This window comes from Neophocaena asiaeorientalis, unplaced genomic scaffold (assembly GCF_003031525.2).
Source record: "Neophocaena asiaeorientalis asiaeorientalis breed wild unplaced genomic scaffold, Neophocaena_asiaeorientalis_V1.1 scaffold317, whole genome shotgun sequence".
NCBI classification, from domain to species: Eukaryota; Metazoa; Chordata; class Mammalia; order Artiodactyla; family Phocoenidae; genus Neophocaena; species Neophocaena asiaeorientalis.
This window is the reverse complement of record NW_020173114.1, coordinates 3,776,913-3,793,106: the sequence shown is the minus strand read 5'-3', so window position 1 is coordinate 3,793,106 and position 16,194 is coordinate 3,776,913. Positions and strand designations below refer to the sequence as shown.

Below are 16,194 nucleotides of genomic sequence, written 5' to 3'. Positions count from 1 at the left end.
ATTTATTTTTTATTGAAGTATAGTTGATTTACAATGTTGTGTTGAATATTATTCTTAACTGAGAAGAAATCAAGAATAGAAACTCCCTAATGTTAACATTAACTCATCTGATTTTGAGTTCAGTAAGTGTGAAAGAGAATTAGAAAGGGTGTTAGTTTCATTTTACAGGTGTGAAAAACCAAAGCAGAGTCATCTGACAGAATTAGGCTCTAGAATACAGATTTCTTAATACCTACAGCATTGTTTTCATTACAAAATAATCCTCAATAGGAATAATAATTTGCAAACTATAGAAGGGTAAATAATAATATAACAGTAGTAATAGCAATAGTAATGAAATCATTTATTGAGTGCTTATTATGTGTTAGGTGCTACGCTGAATATTTTAAATTTTATCTTGTTAATCTTTACAATCTTACTGATATAGCCCCAGTGTGTAACACAGTATCTGACATATAACAAGTGTTCGTAAACTTTCGTTAGTGAATGAATGAATCCTTACAGAAGTGAAATGTATAAGGCAGGTTTTTTAACTCTATTATGCTAAACATGATGTCCCAAGGCAGCATTAAAAATAAATAAATACAGAAAAAATAAGTTAGAGAAAAGAAGTAAAGAATGGACATAACTAAATGAACAAATGCTGAAATTTTATAGGTCACAATGGTAGCCAGCTGCAAGGAATTTCTAGATATACAGTTAAGAACAAATGAAAAGAAAACACTGAATACTTTGAACAAAGATCCAAATCGGATAACTATCAGGTACAGAAATTAAATATGTTTTAAGTAATTTTAAAAAGATTTCATTCAGTTAAAATAAATAATAATAATGAAAGTTTTGCCTTGTTTATTTACAGATTTCCAATGGGAGGAAGAATTAAAACAAGAGAAATGAAAGTAAATTGGTAAAGAAAATCAATTGTTAAATGTCTTAAAATACTGATTACCTGTCCTGATTCACATTTATGAAGGTTTTTTTTTTAAACTTATTTTAAATTTGTTTTCCTTAATACAAAAAAGAACATATTTACATAAGAATGAGGAGTCAGAATGTAGGTGCGAAATTAATTTCCCAAAACTCAGACTTTAATTAAAAGAGATAATTTGTGAATTTTTAAATCAACAAACGTTGAGAGTGTAATCTGTTGAGGGAAGTTAGACAATAGAAGAAGATATGCTTCTCATCCACAGGAACTTTCAAGTTGGCTTGAATGAGAACCATGTGTATAAAAATAATGGACAGTATGAAAACACATACAGTAAATGTCTATTGAATGATAGTGGTATTCTGGGAAAGACATACTAAATGCAATGATATCAGTGAGGAATGTATTTGTGACAATGGGATGACTATTTTCCCAGGAAAGGGAAGTTTATATAGAGGAGTAGTAGCTGGAAGAGTAAACTAAAGTTACATTGTATTATAATGACTTTACCCAGTTTCCAATCACAAATGGTGCCAAGTGCTTGGTTTTCTGAGTATTTAGGTCTTAGTGTTAAACCATTTGATTTAGATCATTTCAGGTAAAAATGATTTTTTTTATGTGGCTCAATAAAACCAGTTGGCCAAAGAATTTCCTTTTTCTCCTTAGCTAAAGGAGGTCACTCGTTCTCTGGGATACTTCCTAACGTCTCACTGAATTTTATCTCCCAAATACCATGGCATCTCATAAACAAACTTCCACTGCTGTGTACAACTCATCAGGCAGATCTACAGCTTGGACAACAGAAGTTAATGTTCTGTTTCTTAGATATATTTCTTTAGAAATTTAAATATCCTTAGAGATCATACAGAACTTAGAGATCCTGTACCCAGGTCCTCTCATTTTACAAATGAAGTAAGTGATGCCTAGATAAGTTGTGACTTGCTCGAGGTTATGTTGCTATACTGGGGGCTGATATAGAACTAGAATCTAGATCTCTTAATTCTCACAATGTTTTTTTCAATATACTCTGTTGTATCAACTACTGAGTCAAATTAAATCAAGGTATTTTTCCACAAGCACCTTGTTGGGAACACTATTTGCAATTTTAACGCTTTCATTTACCTTACCTTAGATTGGATCATACATTCTTTTCATTGGGACTGTCAGATTTTAAAATTGATGACTTTATAATTGTTTTTATATGTATCATAATTTAACTTCCCATTATAATTTCCCACCTTTATGCAACTACTTGAGTGTGGCTAGGAAGAGTGAATGTGTGTGGGGTATTTTCTTAATCCAAAATGTACAGTCTTTTGGTGGGTGATGATGGCTAATAGTTACCACTTTTATGTCTCTCTCATATTCCTGTTACTTTGCTGAATTTCAGATCAGTTCTTTTTCAGGTAGGTGTTAATCATTTTAATTTTAAAATTTTATCCTTCACCTTTCTGCCCTTTAAGGCTGTTTTTTAATTTTTCATAATTCCTGGGTCTTTCATCTTAAGCACTAGCTCTGTTTTCTTTATTTGGTATTTTTCAATGAACTTATAGGGTGTATTTCCAAGTCAGTGATTTCTTTTCACATTTGTTTGTTTCTTCTTATTATATAAGTAATGGATGGATTCATTTTTAAAGATTCAAAAATAAAATTTATAAAGCAAAAAGTCAGGTCTCCCTTGACCCCCAGAAGTAACTGTTATCAGTAGTTTGCTGTGGGTCCTTCCAATTTCCTTTCTATTTATTTCATACATATATATGGGCTAATAAACATACGTTATGTCTACATATTAAAAAGGTCATACTATAATTATTGCTCCTGTCATGAAGTTCTTCTATATCAGTACATACACGTCAACCTCATTTATTTTGATACCAATGTGTGTGTGTGTGTGTGTTGTTTTTTTTTTTCCCGTACGCGGGCCTCTCGCTGTTGTGGCCTCTCCCGTTGCGGAGCACAGGCTCCAGACGCACAGGCTCAGCGGCCATGGCTCACGGGCCCAGCTGCTCCGCGGCATGTGGGATCTTCCCGGACCGGGACACGAACCCGCGTCCCCCTCATCGGCAGGCGGACTCTCAACCACTGTGCCACCAGGGAAGCCCCCAATGTGTGTTTTAATAGCAGTGTATTCTATAGTATGAACATATTGTAAATTTTAACCACTCCTTTACTGATGAAGAGTTAGATGGCTTACAAACTTTTGCTATTACAAATAGTGCTGAAATGAACTTCCTTTTATTTACACCGTATTTTTCAAGAATTCCTGGGTGAAAAGGTATATACATGAAAAGATTTAATGCCAAATTGCCTTCTAAAAAGCTTATCTTATTTACAGTTCCCACCCACAGTGTAAAAAGAATGACCATTTCCATAAATCCTCCCAATACTTGTTTTTTTATCTTGAACTTTTGTCAATCTAATGAGTGAAAAATTTTAAACTTTTCAAATCCCTAATTATTAGGAGGGAATATACATATTATTTGGTTTTATACAGAAATTTTAAATTGTTATAAAATCATGCATGTCAGTCATTTCCTTATGACTTCTAGGTTTTGTGTCTTGCTTACTTAGGAAGGCCTTTCCCATCCTGTATTTCTTTTTTTTATTTTTTCATCCTGTATTTCTTAAGATTAGGTTCAACTACATAAAATGGTAATAAAATGAATTAACAGTAGATTCAACAAAATAGGCTACTTTTCTCTCACAGAATATACAACTCAAGGTAGATAGTCTAAGGTAGATATAGTGGCTTCAAGGTGTCATGAATACTATGTTCCTATCTTTCTGCTCTGCTATCCCACACATGACTTCTATTTCAAGGTCACCACATTGTCCAAAATTACTACTAGAGCTTCAGCCATTACACTTGAATATCCTCTCTCTTTTCAGTAGGTTTCTTGGAAGTCCCAGATAACCCTTTCTCACCTAATACAGCTAAGTGCAAAAGAGACTGGGAAATGTCTTGGTGATAGTGTGCCTATATTAAAATTAGGATTCTGCTATTAATAAGGAAATAAAGAATGAATGTTGGGTAGGTAAAGCAGTCTCTGCCACACATCCTAAGATCATAGGACTTTTTCTATCGTTTCTTCTAATACTTTAAAATCATTTTATTTTTACCTAAAGGCTTTTCATAGGCATCTGGAGTTAATTTTTATATGTGGTATGAGTTAAGAATTTAATTATATTTTGTCCCTGAAAGATAGTCAGGAGTGTTTGATAACTATGTTGTCTTTCTCTCTTTGCCTATTGATTTGGAATGCCACCTTCTCATAAACTAAATTCCTAAGGATCTGATTCTGGACACTTACTGTTAGCCTGTTTATTTTGTTGCCGTGACAATACCACATTGTTTTACTTGCTATTCTTAAATTTTTTTTTTTTTGCGGTACGCGGGCCTCTCACTGTTGTGGCCTCTCCCGTCGCGGAGCACAGGCTCCGGACGCGCAGGCCCAGCAGCCATGGCTCACGAATCCAGCCGCTCCGCGGCATGTGGGATCCTCCCGGACCGGGACACGAACCCGCGCCCCCCGCATCGGCAGGCGGACTCTCAACCACTGCGCCACCAGGGAAGCCCCCCACTTGCTATTCTTTTATTGCATGTTTTGTTATCTGGTAAGGCAAGTCCGTTCTTACTGTTATTTAAAAAATGTTTTTGGATATTCCTGCATTTTTCCTCCCTGTGAAATTTAGAATCAGTTTGTCAAGATTTATTAAAAGTCCTATTGAAATTGGCTTTATAGATTAGTTTGTGGAAGAATTCTTCCTTTAACAGTTCTGAAATCTTTCTATCTAGGAATATGGTATCTCTCTCCATCTATTCAGATCTTTATGTCTTTCTGTGATATTTTATAACTCATCATTTAGGTTTTATATTTCTTGATAGGTTTATTTCTTGGTATTTTATGGAGTTTGATATTGTGAGTCCTTCTTTACATTGCATACCATTGCATTTTATGGTCAGTTATTGATGGTATATGGAAGGCTATCAATTTTTAAAATTTTGATTGTTTTATCTGGCTATCTCACTGAACTCTCTTAATAGTATGAGTTGTCCTTTAGTTGGTTTGCTGGGATTACCTAGATAGACAATCATATTATCTGTAAATAGTGATAGTTTTATCTCTTGATTTCTAATAGTTGCAACTCTATTTTTCTTAACTTCTTGTAGATAGAAACTTTAGTATATGTTCTCTAGTTTTAGAGAGAGCAGACATCTTGGTCTTTTTACTGTTTTTAATTGTCAAGTTTCCAGTGTTTCACCACTGGGGAATTTCTCACACTTTTTGGATTCGATTGTGGAATCCATTAACCTCCTTCTCACTTATTTGTAAAAACAGATTTGAATTCAGAGAGAAGAGCGAGCAATCCATTTTAGCTCACCATTGTCTCTGGATCTAAAAGTTGGGTTTCTTTACGATTTCTTTCATTTTTTGTTCTTTGCAGGTTTACTAACTTTTTTTGAATCAATTTTTCTTACTTTATATGTTCCTGAGCTATTCATTTCACCCAGCTTATCAGTTTTTATGGCATAAAGTATTTTGTCCTCTAATAAGTTAAAAATTTCCTCTAAATATATAATGTCTTTTCTAATATCTAATATTATTTGTATGATCTCCTTTTTTCTTAATCAGATTTGCTAGAGGTTTCTATATTTTGATCTTTTCAAGCCATTTATTTTTGACTTATTGATCATGTTTAATAGTCCTATTAATTTTACATTTTTAATCTTTACTTTCTATTATTTTTTATTTCATTAATTTCCCATTTTGTCTTCATTTTTTTCCTTCTACTTCTTTTTGTAATCTTTTAAATTGTATTTTTCTCCATTTATTATTTTTTTAAAATTTTCTATAAAATATGTAAGACTACAAATTTTCCAGTGAATACCACTTTGACATTGTTCTACAGATTTTCTAAATCTATTGCTATTCTTTCTAAATAGTTTGTAATTTCAGTTTTAGTTTCCTCTTAAGAATTATTTAAAATTATGTTTAAAATTTTTAAAGTAAAACTTTTTAAAAATTGTCATTCTTTTATTGTTAATTTCTAATTTTATTGGATTGTAATTAGAGAATGTGGCCTGTTAGAGTTCTGCTTTGTGATAGATATTGTGGTTTTACTTGTGGCTTAATACATGGTTAATTTTTATCATTATTCCATGTGGAGGGTAAATGGATAAATGAATGATGTGTTCCTTAGGCACTAAATTGCATATTTTGCCATTAGGAAGAGTTTGCTAATTGTGTTACTCAAAGTGAAATATCACTCATTTTTCATGTAAAGTTTTATTAATCAAGAGAGTAATTTATTATATTGGAAGAGGAAAATATAGCCAGATTATATAATGGATCTAAAGTTGTAATGTCAGATAGTTCAAGGGAATATATATATACCACCAATATATTTGGAAAAGCAAACAGAAAAGGAACAAGTACACAGTAAACAGAAGAGTGACATATTGTCTAATCAGCTGTGACTTGTGGAAATGACTATAAAAGTATAGGATGGATTATACAATAAAGGAACAAATCATAAGGAAATTGTCTTCTTAGGATTGTAAATAAAAGGAGTTGTACTTAACCTGTGTATTTACACATTTGTTAGGTACTACAGGCCTATTGGCCCGTTTGTCCATGTTGCCTTTCTTGTCCTGTCTTGTCATTTCTGCTGATGGAAAGAGGCAGGTTAGATGAATCAACTAACTGTCCTATTGAATACTTTTTGCTTTTAATTCCGTTTTGTCCACTATTAATAATATTGCCATACTTGTTTTATTTAGTATATCATTTAATCTTTTTCTTATTAACATTTTCGTATTGTTTTATAATTTGTATAGATTGAATATAGTTAGATCTTATCACTTTTCTTTTTACCTGATCTCAGAATTCTTTTAATTGAGAATAAGTTCATTCACATTTTTTATAATTACAGTAGTCCCCCCCCCCCATCCACGGTTTCGCTTTCCACGGTTTCAGTTACCAGTGGTCAACTGTGGTCCGAAAATATTAAATGGAAAATTCCAGAAATAAACAATTCATAAGTTTAAAATTGTGCACTGTTCTGAGTAGCAATTCATAAGTTTAAAATCTCACTTCATTGTGCTCTGTCCCACCTGGGACATGAATCATCCCTTTGTCCAGTGTATCCTGCCTGTTCTTCACTTAGTACGCATCTCAGTTATCAGATGACAGTTGCCATATTGCAGTGCTTGTGTTCAACTAACCCTTATTTTACTTAACAATGGCCCTGTGGAATTAAAGGAACCTCAGCTAAAATTGGAATCAGGACAGACCTGTAGGGGAAGCTCTCACACTCTGCCGTGCGTCATCAATTGCTCCAAGCAGAAAGAGGTGTACACCTACCTCTCTGATAGGAAAATCCCTCTACTTTACTATCCAGCAGGAAAAAGAAAACTTCTCTCTGCCCTGACAGCCCAGCCAGTCGGAGACTGTACCAGCCCGACTAATGAGAAGCCTCCATACTTTGTACTACCAGCTTCCTCCAATGGACTCTGGTTTTCACAGCCCCTCCTATCTCCCCCCTTTTCCCTGTAAAGCAAATTCCTTGTTCTCTTGATTTGCCTATGCTTTGCCATAGTTTGCATATCCTGAATTGCAGTTCTTTTGGCTCTTCCTCAATAAACTTGCTTTTGCTATAAAGCAAGTTTATAAATAATAGAGTAGCCAGTTATAAAATAACTTGCTACTGTATTATTAAAGTTGACAGCTCCAAAGCGCAAGAGTAGTGATGCTGACAATTCAGATATGCCAAAGAGAAGCTGTCAAGTCCTTCCTTTAAGTGAAAAGGTGAAAGTTCTAGATTTAATAGGTTCTAGATTTAATAATTTAAAGGTTGCTATGCTGGTTAATAAGAGGTTAATATGCTGAGGTTGCTAAGATCTACAGTACGAATGAGTCTCCTACCTGTGAAATTGTGAAGAAAGAAAAAGAAAGGAAACTGTAAAGAAGGAAAAAGAAATTTCATGCTGGTTTTGCTGTCGCACCTCAAGCTGCAAAAGTTACAGCCACAGTGCATGTCAAGTGTTTAGTTAAGATGGAAAAGGCATTATATTTGTACAATAACATATTCTGAGAGAGATAGAGACCACACTCACATGACATTTATTAACACTATTAATTGTTCTATTATATTATTAGTTATTGTTGTTAACTTTTAGTGTGCCTAATTTATAGGTTCAACTTTATCCTGGGTATGTATAGGAAAAAACAGTATATGTAGAGTTTCATACTATCTTTGGTTTCAGACATCCACTGGGGAATCTTGAAATGTATCCCCTGAGGATACTGTGTTTGGACTTAATCTTATTGTATGTTTTCTAATTTGCACGATTATTGCTTGTTTCTTTTTTCCTCACTTATTTCTTTTGCCTTTTCTGCCTCTTTTTGGATATGTCAAGTTTTGTTTGTTCTTCTAACTAGCTCTTCTTTTAAAATTTTATATGTTTTTAACCAATGTCTATAGAAAATGAACATTTAAAAACTTCCCATATGAGATAAAACTTTTATCATATTTTCAATTTCCTCTTGCCTCTTGCTCTCTCCCATGTTCAGATCATCTTGGATTTTAGTTCCAGATTGTTAAATTTAAAATATTTTACTGTGCATTAAAAATTGTAGACTTAACCTAATTTCTTTTTTTACTGATTGCTTTGCTTACTTTCTGCTTTTTAAAATCTCTCTCTTCCTTTTCCTTAGATATATAATTTATTTTTTTTGGATACATTCTCAAATAATTTTCTGAGTCCTTCTGAGTCTTTGTAAGCCTGAAATGTATTTTGCCCTATCATTTGAATAAGTTTGGCTAAATCATTCTTCAGATGTTTATACTGCTCTTCTTGCATCCATTGTTGGTGATCTAATCTGTTTTCAGTACTTTTTAAAAAAATTAATTAATTTATTTATGGCTGTGTTGGGTCTTCTTTGCTGCACGCAGGCTTTCTCTAGTTCTGGCGAGTGGGGCTACTCTTCCTTGCGGTGCACAGGCTTCTCATTGCAGTGGCTTCTCTTGTTGCAGAGCACAGTCTCTAGGCATGCGGGCTTCAGTAGTTGCAGCACACGGGCTCAGTAGTTGTGGCTCGTGGACTCTAGAGCGCAGGCTCAGTAGTTGTGGCGCACAGGCTTAGTTACTCTGCAGCATGAGGGATCTTCCTGGACCAGGGCTCAAACCTATGTCCCCTGCATTGGCAGATGGATTCTTAACCACTGCACCACCAGGGAAGTCCCCATGTTTTCAGTTCTTTATTAATAACTTTTTTCTTTATCTGATTTAGGAAATTCACCAGAAAGTCTGCGTGTGTCTTTATTCTTTATTTTGCACAGCATTCTGTAGACCCTCTTAATATGTAGACTTGTATCTTTCTTCAGCTCTGGGAAATTTTCTTCTATAATTTAATTATTTCTTCTCTATTCTCTCTGTTCACTCCTTCTGGAACTCCTGCTGGATGAATGTTGGAACTTCTGACCATCTCTTCCACATATTATACTTATCCTTTCATATTTTTTATCTGTTTATGCTTGGCTTTTAGGAGAATGTCTTAGCTCAGTTAGCCATCTCACTAATTTGCTCTTCAGCTTTATCTATTGAGTTTTTTCAGTGATAAATTTTTTTTGTTTTTTTGCATTAAAGCATATCAGGGATTTATTAGAATTCTTCAAAGAATTCTAGGTGAAATTTTAAAGCATTGATATTTTGAAAGCTCCTACAACATTACAAAGAAAATAACTGATAAAATTTGTATTTTACTGTATCTCTGCTTGGCTTTCTAAAATATACATGGTATTTCTTTTTCTGTGTGTGTGTGATTTTAAAAGTTTATTCTGATAGCAATACAAAACAAATTGCATGAGTAAGGTTAAAGGTAAGGACAGGGTTAAAAAATAAGTTTCTTTCTTTTTTTTTTAAATTAAAAAGAAAATTTTTTAATTTAATTAATTTTTTTACACAGCAGGTTCTTATTAGTCATCAATTTTATACACATCAGTGTATACATGTCAATCCCAATTTCCCAATTCATCATACCCCCACCCCCACCCCCCACTCTTTTTCCCCCAGTTGTCCATACGTTTGTTCTCTACATCTGTGTCTCAATTTCTGCCCTGCAAACCGATTCATTTGTACCATTTTTCTAGGTTCCACATATATGTGTTGATATACGATATTTGTTTTTCTCTTTCTGACTTACTTCACTCTGTATGACAGTCTATAGATCCATCCACACCTCTACAAATGACCCAGTTTCATTCCTTTTTATGGCTAATAGTCCATTGTATACATGGACCACATCTTCTTTATCCATTCATCTGTTGATGGGCATTTAGATTGCTTCCATGACCTGGCTATTGTAAATAGTGCTGCAATGAACACTGGGGTGCATGTGTCTTTTTGAATTATGGTTTTCTTTGGGTATATGCCCAGTAGTGTGATTGCTGGGTCATATGGTAATTCTATTTTTAGTTTTTTAAGAAACATCCATACTGTTCTCCATAGTGGCTGTATCAATTTACATTCCCACCAACAGTGCAAGAGGGTTCCCTTTTCTCCACACCCTCTCCACCATTTGTTGTTTGTAGATTTTCTGATGATGCCCATTCTAACTGGTGTGAGGTGATACCTCATTGTAGTTTTGATTTGCATTTCTCTAATACTTAGTGATGTTGAGCAGCTTTTCATGTGCTTCTTGGCCATCTGTATGTCTTTTTTGGAGAAATGTTATACATGGTATTTCTAATCTCTCTGAAAAAATTTTAATTATATAAATCAATTATACTTATTTTGAAACTCTTTTTCTGTGCACTTAACTCTGTTTCCTCAATTGTTATTTCATTTATTAATATTGTGTGTCTTTTTAAATTTTTTTCTCAAATGTTAGGTAATTCTTCATTGTTTGCTTTTGCATTTGTAAATATATTTTTGCCTACCTATTCTGTTACTTACTATCTCTAATGATTGTGGAGAAGTAATTAGATTGACTCCCATAAAAGTGTGGAAATACCTTGCAATTTAAGAGTAAAGTCTTTCTACTTCTACTGGGGTTTTCGTTCCTACCTGGAGAACTGTCCTGCCTCTCTGGCCTCAGTGTCTACACTCCCTACTTTAGCCTCTCAATACATACCACAACTGCTTAATGTTTTCCACAAATGAGAGAGAGTGACAAGGGTAGACTAAACTACCTGCTCAGAATACAGCATTCCAGTGAATTGCTCCAACAAATACCCTAGGACCCTCTCTCCTTCTTGATCTATTAATTCTTCTGCATGTACCATGGATAATCTCTGGTTTTGTTTTTCTCATAGATTTGATCTTTTTCATAGATATGATTTCTAACATTCAACTTTCTGGCCCACCAATGGCATGCTTTCTTGCTTTCCTGTAGTTTTGTGGATAGAGACTAACACACAAAAACACACCTATATAGTTGTCCATCATTTTATGGAATTTGAAGAGGAGTTATATAGAAGGCTCCATGTACCATCTTGATTTTTTTCTCTCATTTGATTCTTTGGGCATTCTTATTCTATGCTTAGGCAGAAAAAGATGACTTCAGAATAACTTTTTCTCCTCTCAAGAGAGTTGTACAGCTTTATAGTACACCTTTAACTTATCTTCATATGAAGGATTTCTACTCTTTCTATACCTTCCTTTACTAAGTTGGCCAGTATACAGAAGTCTTTTGGGAAGTTCTGGTATCATTTTTATTAGTTGGCTAACTGTGGAAGCTGAGAGCAGGTCATAAATGGCTCAACCATTGATAATAGTAATAACCATTTCTTGAATATTTGCTGTGTTCCAAGCACTGCATTAGATGCTTTACAGGCATACCTTGGAAATATTGTGGGTTCAGTTCCAGACCACCACAATAACATGACTATCTCAATAAAGCAAGTCACACAGTTTTTTTTTTGGTTTCCCAGTCCAGTGCATATAAAAGTTATCTTTACACTAGACTATAGTCTGTTAAGTGTGTAGTAGCACTGTCAAAAACACAGTGTACAGGGACTTCCCTGGTGGTGCAGTGGATAAGGCTGCGCGTTCCCAATGCAGGGGGCCTGGGTTCGATCCCTGGTCAGGGAACTAGATCCCACATGCATTCCGCAACTAAGACCCGGCACAAACAGATAAATAAATAAATAAAATTAAAAAAAAAAAAACAACACAGTGTACATACCTTAATTTAAAAATTCAAAACAATTACAACAGTAACATCAAAGATCACTGATTGCAGATCACCATGACAAATATAATAATAATGAAAAGGCTTGAAATATTTCAGCACTTAACAAAATATGACACAGAGACATGAAATGAGCAAATGCTGTTGGAAAAATGGTGCTGATAGACTTGCTTGATGCAGGGTTGCCATAAACCTTCAATTTGCAAAAACCCCACAATATCGGCAAAGTGCAATGAAGTGAAGTGCAATAAAATGTGGTATACTTGTACATACCTATGGCAGAAACTGCTAGCTGACTGTCCAGTATTTATCTTACCTTCACAGGGAAAAGATTACATTTCCCAGTCAACTTTGTAGCTAAATAGGGCCCTGTGTCTAAGTTTGTCCAGTTAACGAGATGTAGGCAGAAGATGTAAGTCTTCCTAGAAGGCTGCTTAAAGGAAATGGAGTCAGGTGGTAAACAGGGCATCAATTGTTGTCTTCCACCACTTCCTCCAACATGTTGTATGGAGTGAATGTGTAATGGCTGGAGATCCAACAGTCACCTTAGACCATGAGATGGCCTGAGAATGGAAGCCATACATGGCACAATAGAAATATAGTAGGATCCTAGGTCTCTGGTGACTTGTTGGACTACCATACCAAGCCCTAGACTGCCTAACTCTGGAGTTCTTTTACATAAGAGAATAAACCATTTATATTTAAGCCTCTATAGTCTGGTCATGGTTGAACCTAATTCAAATTGCATCATTACCTTATTTCATTTAATCCTTACAATAACCCTGATTTAGTCATTACATAACTATCATGCAAGTCTGACCCCATTAGTTGAGATGGCAGAGGTGCCATCTTACCTGAGGCTGTGAGACTTTTACTTCTACTGAGGATAAGCTCAGGCTGGCCTTATCTGGTGGAGAGAGACAGACAGCCCTGCCAAGGTTCTGTACCTACTAGAATAAATCCCTGTTCTCCCTTCCATTCCTGCTTATTGTTACCAAGTTCAAGCTTGTACTGCTTGCCGCATGACAGGACAGTAAAACGAGAGACAGGTGTTGGGGCAAGGAAAAGCCACTTATTTGGAAAGCTAGCAGACCAAGAAGATGGTGGACTCATGTCCCAAAGAACCATCTTACCCGAGTTAGAATTCAGGCTCCTTTTATACTAAAAGGGGAGAGGGTGTATCTGGTTGTTGTTGTAGACTTCTTGGTGCCAGAATCCTTTGTTCTTGCAGCTGTCCACGTAGGTTTGGTCCCAATATTCCTGTAAACCTCCAACATGACAATCAACAATCATTATTTTCTGTTCTGCAACTTTTTGTCTCTACATGAATGTAAACATGTTATACTTTTAAAGGTCAAGCCTAGGAGGCAGAGCATTGAGAAAGGGCTATTATGTATATTTGAAGCCATAGGCAACATTTTTACAAAGGTTCAGAGCCAGCATGACTAAGTATGGGCAACAGAGCACAAAGGTTAGAGCTAAAGGAATAGATCCAATATGGAGTCAGGTTTGTTCTTCTCTTACATACTGCTTTTTGTGGTAAAGTTTCTGACAGAGAAGTATGATGTTGAAAAGTGTACTATTTATTAAGGTATATTGATGTTAAACATAAATATTACCTCAAAAGTCTTATTTTTACTCTATAATTTTGTATATATTCTGCATTTGTGCATTACAGAATAGTTTCACAAGAAGTTTTATTTATCCAGCACTTGAAAGCACCCCATCCACATTTTCCCATCAGTTCCTTCTTTGTTAACAAACCATGTAACTTTATAACCATTTCTTTCTTTCCTTTTTTTTTTTAGTTTCCAACTTTCTTTAATGCTAATCTTAATGCTAATAGGTTGTGAGATATGTTTTTTTAATTGAATGAAATATTCTTTAAACTCTATAGTGCTTTACAATTTTCAGAAGTTTCACACACATGATTTCATATAATCCCATAATAATCCTATATTTCCCCACCCTTGTATTTCCCCTCCCCCTTCCCTCTTCCCATGGGTAACCATTAATTTGTTATCTATATCTGTGATTCTGCTTCTTTTTTTGCTTTATTCATTAGTTTGTTGTATTTTTTAGATTACACATATAAGTGATATCATATAGTACTTGTCTTTCTCTGACTTATTTCACTTAGTATAATGCCCTCCAAGTCCATCCATGTTGCTGCAAATGGCAAAATTTCATTCTTTTTTATGGCTGGGTAGTATTCCACTGTATATATATATATATATATATCTCACATCTTCTTTATCCATTCATCTGTTGATGGACACTTAGGTTGCTTCCATACTTTGGCGATTGTAAATAATGTTGCTATGAACATGGGGTGTACAATCATTTCTAAGTAGATGATATAAAATAATTTTCAGAAGCATATATTATAGCCAAAAGAAGTAATCATTCTGTAGTTTCAGCTGTATGCACCCATTCTGTGAAGTTAGTTGCTTCTTTCTATTTTCATATATTGTTTGCTAAAACTAAACCATAAAATATAACTATTCTACCCTTTCTCTTTGTGTACCTGTTTTTGGTCTTACAAGAGATCCCCCCAGAGAGTAATACAAGTCTAATAATTTTAGTTAGCATCATAGGGGGACTTGCATATCAAGGTCCGGTTAGATAAGTAAACAGATGAAAGAGGTAGCAAAGACCTGGGAGATAGTAGGCACAATAGACGGTAACTTCTTTTCTCCCCTCTTTCCACCCCTCAAATTTTGTGGCCAAGCAACTGCTTGTTGCTAATAATCAACTAATAAGCTACCAACCTTCAAATGTTGAACAGAATTTTATCACCTAACAGTATGCTTTTTACTCAATAGGTACTTAATAAATATATGGTGATTATATAAATTGTGTTGTTTTCTATAATACCTATATATAGTAAAGCCCAAAGTCAGCTGCATTGGAGAAGAATATGATAACAAATTTTAGATGTGTTGAGATGAAAAAAACAGTCAAAGTGCAAGTGCCCTGTGATCATTTGAAATTTATCTATCTAGAGATTATAACAAAAATCTTGAGAAGAAATGAGATTTTTGAGAGAAAGAGAGGTTGAGTGAATAAAGAAGAGTAGAAAAATGAGAACTGACCTTTTAGAGGCTGGGAAGAGGAAGTCAACAATTGCAATAATGATGATACAAGATGCAGAGTCATGTAGTGTCACAGAAATCAAGGCAGAGAGGAATTTTAAGAAGAGATACTTCAGTCACTGATGTCAAACACTGTGAGATTGTAATTTTTAAAAAGAAATAATAAAATTTCTTCTCTCCTCAGTCTTATTCAGGCTCAGCTAGGATGCATTCCCATACAAGACTTTGCTTTGACACAAGATACTTCGAAGATTTTCAGAAATGGCTCACGAATTACAAGATGTATGTTATAGGATTAATGGATTTTCAATATTTTTCCAGTAAAATAGTATACTAGATTTAATATTGGAAACTTTTTTTTAGGGTTGTCAGATTTTATGGCTATTCAAGAAAAGTTTGCTGTACTGTTGAACAGTTTGATTTTAGCGAAGTGTTTTAGATGTAGACTTTGGGAAAACTCTCTGCATGTATCCAAACAGCTGGAAAAAATCGGTAGGTACTGAATACAGGTAGGCAATGTGTCAATGTCTGCAATTTATTTTGTATTTCACTGTTAGAAAAATTGTTCTAAGATGGTTATAGACCTTTAAGGAAAAATGTGTTTATGGGCCTAAATAAGTTACTATACTTTCCTTCTCTTGAAAATCTGATTTTCATTTGCTTATGCTTAAAGGATTCTATTTGAAATCAATTTGGAAACCTAATAAAAATTAATGTTCTTATTTTTAAATTTGTTCTCAAACCAAGAGTGAAATTTTGTTTTAGTAATTAGGTAACTATGTGTTGTTCTCTCTTCTACTTTTATGACTGTTTTGTTTTGATCTCAATGACTAGGTACAGAGCTAGTCCTGGTCATTCCTAATTCATTACAGAAAATTGTCACTTATTTATATCTTAACTTTTTCTCTTTTTTCAATAACATTTCAATATTAGTAATGATTTTCATAGAGATTCTATAGACAGGTTTCTTTCCTGTC

General features: G+C 34.4%; 1 protein-coding gene across 1 annotated transcript in view; it reads left to right on the top strand.

Annotated features, from left to right (window-relative positions):
- The window catches only part of HFM1 (helicase for meiosis 1), a 118,426-nt gene that overhangs the window by 49,229 nt on the left and 53,003 nt on the right, over positions 1 to 16,194 (top strand). The window contains exons 21-24 of the mRNA XM_024743640.1: positions 658 to 764; positions 860 to 907; positions 15,402 to 15,499; positions 15,581 to 15,709. Of these exons, the coding sequence (XP_024599408.1) occupies positions 658 to 764; positions 860 to 907; positions 15,402 to 15,499; positions 15,581 to 15,709 (382 nt within the window). The remainder of the gene's footprint in view (positions 1 to 657; positions 765 to 859; positions 908 to 15,401; positions 15,500 to 15,580; positions 15,710 to 16,194) is intronic.